A 6,929-nucleotide genomic window follows, 5' to 3' on the forward strand; every position below is an offset into this window, starting at 1 on the left:
CCCCGCCGCCCCCCCGCCCTTCACAGCCAGGGTGGGAGTGTGGTGATAACCCGCGGCCCCGTTTCCTCCCGGCCAGGAAGGAGCCAGGCACAGGAAGTATTCGGCGGAGTCACATAAGCACTCCCGCTGCCGGGCGCGGGCAGGGACCGGGGAGATGGGTCTGGCCACGGAGCACGGCAGCGCCTACGCCCGGGCCGGGGGCAGCGCGCGGGGCTGCTGGTACTACCTGCGCTACTTCTTCCTCTTCGCCTCGCTCACCCAGTTCCTCGTCATCCTGGGCCTGGTCCTGTTCATGGTCTACGGCAACGTGCACGTGGCCACCGAGTCCAACCTGCAGGCCACCGAGCGCCGGGCCGAGGGCCTGTACGGCCAGGTGGTGGGGCTCACGGCCGCCCAGGCCAACCTGACCAAGGAGCTCAACCTCACGGCCCGCGCCAAGGACGCCATCATGCAGATGCTGCTCGGTGCCCGGCGAGACCTGGACCGCATCAACGCCAGTTTCCGCCAGTGCCAGGCCGACCGGGTAAGGCCGCGTCTGCCGCCGGGGCCGGGCGGGTGCGTCGCTCTCTGGGTCTTGCTTTCCTCGTCTGGGAGACGCGGCAGTCACAGACCCAACACTCTGCATGAGAAGCCGCGCAGATTCTTACCTTATTTCATTTTCAGAGATGGGGTCTGGCTCTACGACCCAGGCTGGAGTGCAGTGGCGTGATCAGAGCTCACTGCAGCCTCGACCCACGGGGCTCCAGCGATCCTCCCGCCTCAGGCTCGCGAGGAGCTGAGACTACAGGCACTACCGTATCTGGCTAATTTTTAAATTTTTTGGAGAGATGGGGTCTTGCTGTGTTGCCCAGGCTGGTCTTGAATTCCTGGGCTCAACCGCATTCGCCTCTCAAAGTGCTGGGACTATAGGTGTAAGCCACCGAGTCCAGCTTCATTTTTTTTTTTTTTTTTGCAGTATATCCCAAGCAATATTTGGAATATGCTTTTTTTTTAAGTTGGAGTCTCAGTCCATCACCCAGGCTGGAGTGCAGGGGCACGCTCATGGCCACCGCAGCCTCGACCTGCTGGGCTCAGACGATCCTTCTGCCTCAGCCTTCCAAGTAGCTGGAACCACAGGCGTATGCCACCTTGCCTGGCTAATTTTTTGATTGATTGTAGAGATGAGGTCTCGCTATGTTGCTCAGGCTGGTCTTGAACCCGTGCGCTCAGGCAATTCTCTTGCCTCTGCCTCCCAAAGTGCTAGAATGACAGGCATGAGCCACCATGCCCAGCCAATATTTTTTTTAACTAAAAAAAATGACTCATTGTTTCCTTGGAATTCAAGTTTAACTGGCATGCTGAAGTTAATGGGCAGCTTTGAGCCCACGACTCTGTGGGCATAAAGTGCCCAGAATGTTCCAGCACACACTCACTATGCCTAAGAACAGACTGAATAAAAGCTCAGAGTGGGCCAAGCACGGTGGCTTACGCCTGTAATCCTAGTACTTTGGGAGGCTGAGGCGAGAGGATGACCTGAGGTGAGGTGTTCCAGACCAGCCTGGGTAACATAGCAAGACCCCATCTCTATTTTACATTTTAAAAGGTGAGGGGAAGCCGGGCTCGGTGGCTCAGCCTGTAATCCCACGCTTTGGGAGGCTGAGGTGAGTGGATTGCCTGAGCCTGCGGGTTTGAGACCCGCCTGGGCAGCGAGACCTCATCTCTACAATAAATAAAAAGATCAGCCGGGCATGGTAGCACGTGCCTGTAATTCCAGCTACTCGGAAGGCTGAGGCAGAAGGATTGCCAGAGCCCAGCAGGTCGAGGCTGCAGTGGCCATGAGCGTGCCACTGCACTCCAGCCTGGGCGACAGAGTGAGACTCCGGTTCAAAAAAATAAATAAATAAAATAAAATAAAAAGGGGGGGGGAAGAAAAGCTCAGAGTGTGTTGTTCTTCCTCAGGCACAATGTGTCTGAGCTGCTCATGGTCGCCCTGCGCCAGGGTTGGATCTGGAAATAATTCTCATCGCTGATCTGGGGGCGAGGGAAGGGGCGTTCTCAGCCCTTTGGCAGCTGGGGAGACGGAGGGCCAAGCGGGGACGTGGCTTTCCCAGGGTGGAAGCGGCAGGGCTCTCCGGGACGGCAGCGAGTGCAAACGTGGGGCCGCGTGGAGACCGCTGTCCCTCCCAGCCCCATGGGTGTCCAGCGTCCTCGACGGCCGCCCCGTGTCCTCCCACGCTCCCTTCCTGGGGACCTGCTGCCCCTGAGATCCCGAGGGGAGCGGGCCTGGGGCCCCCCAGGAGGCCAGGGGTGAGGGGAGGCAGGGGCTGCTCGCGGCGTCCTCAGGCGGCATCCTGGCTGGCAGCGCGGGCGTGGGAAGGAAGGGCGTCGGATGGGGCCTCAGACCCCTCGGCTCTGCCCAGCCAGCAGGAAGACATGCGCGGGCTGCAGATCTGCCCAGGGCAGGGCGGTGTCTCCCTGCTCAGATTCCCAGGGCAGGGCCTCAGGGTGGGGCTGTGCCTCCCCCCAGAGTCCCCACCCCCCCAGTCTAGGACAGTTTCTGAGACGTGTTCGTCCTGGGGACTTGGCCCACTGACTCTCCCAGGACACGCACAGCCACCTGCCCAGGAGCATAGCGTTTTGTTTTGTTTTTGGGTTTTTTTTGAGTTGGAGTCTCACTCTGTCACCCAGACTGGAGTGCAGGGGCCGCTCCCGGCCACCGCAGCCTCGACCCGCTGGGCTCCAGCGATCCTTCCGCCTCAGCCTTCCGAGTAGCCGAATTACAGGCACGCGCTACCACGCCCGGCTGATTTTTTGATTTATTGTAGAGATGAGGTCTCACTCTGTGGCCTAGGCTGGTCTCAAATTCCTAGCCTCAAGCAATCCTCCCACCTCGACCTCCCAAAGTGCTGGGATTACTGGTGTGAGCCACCCTGCCCAGCCAGGGTTTTTAGAATATATTCTCCACACTACTTCTTTACCAGATGTCTGATTTGCACTCATTTCCTCTCATTTCCGGGGTTGCTTTTTCCCTTTTTTCATGGTGTCCTTTGAAGCACAACGTTTTTTCATATCGATGAAGGCCGAAGTAACTATTTTTTTGCTGTGCTGCTTGTGCTTTCTGTATCCTGAGAAACCATTGCCAAACCCAAGGTAGCAAAGACTCACCATCAAACCCAAGGTCACAAAGGCCTTCTGTGCCGTCTTCTAAGGCGTTCTGCCACTCCATCTCTTCTGTGAATTCAGATCTGCATGTGGTGTAGGAAGGGGTCGACATTCATTTCTCGGCATGAGGATGTCCAGTTGTTCCAGCACCATTTGTTAAAAAGACTATTCTTGGTGAGTGCGGTGGCTCACACCTGTAGTCCCAGCTATTCAGAAGGCTGAGACGGGAGGATTGCTTGAACTCAGGAGCTGGAGACCACTGTACCATGTATTGAGACCTTTCCCAATTTTTGATAAAAGACTCTTTGGCCAGGCGCAGTGGCTCACGCCTATAATCCCAGCACTTTGGGAGGCCAAGGTGAGAGGATCGCCTGAGCCCACGGGTTCGAGACCGGCCCGGGCAACTTGGCAAGACCTCATTTCTACAATAAACCAAGAAATTAGCCGGGCCTGGTGGCACATGCTTGTAGTTCCAGCTACTTGGAAGGCTGAGGTGAAAGGATCGCCGGAGTCCAGCAGGCGAGGCTGCGGTGGCCGTGAGCGTGCCCCTGCCCTCCAGCCTGGGCGATGGAGCGAGAATCCGATTCAAAAAAAAAAAAAGACAGAGCCGGGCTCGGTGGCTCAGCCTGTAATCCCAGCATTTTGGGAGTCTGAGGTGAGTGGATGGCCTGAGCCCACGGGTTCGAGACCCGCCTGGGCAACTTGGCGAGGCCTCATCTCTACAATAAATCAAAAAATCAGCCGGCCGTGGTAGTGCGCGCCTGTAATTTCAGCCACTCGAAAGGCTGAGGTGGAAGGATCGCTGGAGTCCAGCAGGCGAGGCTGTGGTGGCCGGGAGCGGCCACTGCACTCCAGTCTGGGCGACAGAGTGAGACTCCAACTCAAAAAAAAAAAAAAAAAAAAAAAGACAAGACTCCTCTTTCCCCCAGGACAGTCTTAGCAGCTGTCTGAGTGTGCTAGGGCCTCCTCACAAAGCAGCACGGATGGGGTGGCTTCAACAGAATCTGGCTTTCCCACAGCTCTGGAGCCCAGAAGGCCAGGATCAAGGGGCCGGAGGCTGGGTCTTCCCGAGGCCGCGAGGGAAGAGCCCGCCCCAGACAACTGGCGTCTCCTCCCTGTCTCTCCCCATGCTCCTTTCTCTGAGCATGTCTCTGTGTCACATTCCCCCTATCTGTAAGGATACCAGTCACACTGGATCAGGGTGCACCCTAAGGACCGCATCACAACCTTTTTTCTGGAGTTGGAGTCTTTATCTTCCAGACTGATTTATTGTGGAGACAAGGTCTCGCCAAGTGGCCCAGGCAGGTCTCGAACCCTTGGGCTCAGGCAGTCCTCTCGCCTCCGTCTCCCAAAGTGCGGGGATGACAGGCGTGAACCACTGTGTCTGGCCAACTCTTCTTACATAGAGATGGGGTCTCACTGTATTGCCCCAGCTGGCCTCAAACTCCTGGCCTCAAGCAATCCTCCCAGCTCAGTCTCCCAAAGCTCTGAGGTGACAGGTGTGAGCCACCACAGCCGGCCTCCCAGCATCCCCCGAACAGGAGTGCCCGTGTGAACCCGGCTCGCCCAGGCCACCTGGGGCCCGATCTGGGTCCAGGCAGCCCCAGGGGCCGGGGCGCTGAGCTCTGCCCCCGTGCTCCTCCGTCCGGGCAGGTCATCTACGCGAACAATCAGCGATACGTGGCGGCCGTCATCTTGAGCGAGAAACAATGCCAAGATCAACTCAAGGACGTGAACCAGAGCTGCCACGGTGAGTGTGGAGGCTGCGGGGAAGGGGCGGACTCCCCGCCCAACGCTCGCGGCCGCGCCTGACCGCCCGGGCCTGGGTCCTGTCGCCCAGCCCTGATGCACATGCTGGAGCAGAAGGCCAAGACGCTGGAGGTGGAGCTGGCCCAGGAGAAGGCGGTGTGCGCCCGCGACAAGGAGGGCCTGCTGGCGGGCCGGCGTGGCGTGGAGGCCCAGCTGGCCGAGTGTGCGCAGGCCCGGGAGCAGCAGCGGCTGGAGCGCCAGCTGGCCGAGGAGCGGCTGCAGAAGGGGCAGGGCCTCTGCCTGCCCCTGGACAAGGACAAGTTCGAGGCCGACCTGCGCGGCGTGTGGAGAGACTCCATTATCCCCCGCACGCTGGACCCCATGATTCCCAGCTACAACCCCTACCATTCCCTGGAGCTGGGCTCCGTCCGGCGGGCCTGCGAACACCTGCCCAGCCTCATGGCCTCCAAGGTGGAGGAGCTGGCGCGCAGCCTCCGGGCGGGGATCGAGCGCGTGGCCCGCGAGAACGCGGACCTCCAGCGCCAGAAGCTGGAGGCCCAGCAGGGCCTGCGCTCGGGCCAGGAGGCCAGGGAGAAGGCGGAGAAGGCGGCCCAGGCCCGGGAGGCCAAGCTGCAGGCCGACTGCGCCCGGCAGACGCAGCTGGCGCTGGAGGAGAAGGCGGTGCTGCGGAAGGAGCGAGACGGCCTCTCCAAGGAGCTGGAGGACAAGAAGCGGCAGGTGGAGCAGCTGAGGCTGCAGCTGGCCATCAGCAACTCGGCTCTGGACACCTGCATCAAGGCCAAGGTGGGCCGCGGCCCGGGGAGCCGCGGGGAGCCCGGCGAGGTGCTAGTGGGCGGCGGGGACGTGGGCGGGAGTCTGGCGTCAGCCGGGAGGCTGGCCTCTGGTCTTGGGCCTTTGGTCTCGGGCGGGAGCGTCAGGACTCCCTGGAGACCTTCGCTGGCATTAGGACGGGGGCAGGGTCTGGACTGGGGGTGGGTGCTGAGCAGGGTGCGGGGTTAGGGCTGGAACGGGAACGGGGGCTGCCGGGTACTGGCTGAGTGAGGGGGACATCCAGGATTGTCGTTGCTCGGGATTGGGTGGAGTTGAGACGTGGAGGGTGAGTTTAGGGTTGAAAGCTGGGCTGGGTGCGGTGGCTCACACCTGTCATCCCAGCACTTTGGGAGGCTGAGGTGGGAGGATCGCCTGTGTCCAGGAGTTCGCGACCAACCTGGGCAACAGAGCAAGACCTCATTTCTACAGAAAAAAAGTTACTCAAGTGTGGTTGGCACCCGTAGTCCCAGCTACTCAGGAGGTCGAGGCTGCAGCGGCCACGAGTGTGCCACTGCACTCCAGCCCGGGCGACAGAGGGAGACCCCGATTCGAAAGAAGAAAAAAGAGTGAAAGAAATGGAGTTGGCCTGTTGGTGGATATTGACGCCTGGGTTGGTTTTAGGAGGCGGGCTCAGTGGCGCCTGCCTGTGGCCCCAGCGCTTCGGGAAGCCGATCGGGACGACTGCTTGAGGCGAGGAGTTTGAAACGAGCCTGGGCCATGTGACGAGGCCTTGTCTTAAAAAAAAAATGAGGCCAGGCTTGGTGTCTCAGCCTGTCATCCCAGCACTTTAGGAGGCCGAGGCGAGTGGACTGCCTGAGCCCGCAGGTTCGAGACCAACCCGGACAACTTGGCGAGACCTCATCTCTACAATAAATCAAAAAACGATCTGGGTGTGGTGGTGTGTACCTGTAGCTCCAGCTACTCAGAAGGTGGAGGCGGAAGGATCGCCGGAGCCCAGCGGGTCGAGGCTGCGGGGGCCGGGAGTGGCCGCTGCACTCCAGCCTGGGCGACAGAGTGAGACTCCAACTCAGAAAAAAGAAGAAATAAAAGACTGGTTACATTTGAATGTAGTTTTCTTTTTCTTCTTTTTGTTTTCTGAGTTGGAGTCTCTGTTGCCCAGGCTGGAGTGCCGTGGCACACTTACGCCACCACCGCTCGACCCGCCGGGCTCAGGCAATCCTTCTGCCTCGGCCTTCCAAGTAGCTGGA

The 6,929-nt window shown here is 59.8% G+C and overlaps 1 protein-coding gene across 1 annotated transcript; it reads left to right on the forward strand.

The window, feature by feature from the left end:
* Window positions 1-148: 148 nt before the first annotated feature.
* PLVAP (plasmalemma vesicle associated protein) lies at window positions 149-5,771 on the forward strand (the record flags this gene model as incomplete). The annotated part of the gene is made up of 3 exons (XM_008050064.1): window positions 149-523; window positions 4,795-4,891; window positions 4,982-5,771. Coding segments are annotated over exons 1-3 (1,256 nt in total), but the record flags the coding sequence as incomplete, so codon positions are not given.
* Between the last annotated feature and the right edge of the window lie 1,158 nt (window positions 5,772-6,929).

Source organism: Carlito syrichta, unplaced genomic scaffold (genome assembly GCF_000164805.1).
Source record: "Carlito syrichta isolate Samal-C Ts95f unplaced genomic scaffold, Tarsius_syrichta-2.0.1 Scaffold142946, whole genome shotgun sequence".
Lineage (NCBI taxonomy): Eukaryota > Metazoa > Chordata > Mammalia > Primates > Tarsiidae > Carlito > Carlito syrichta.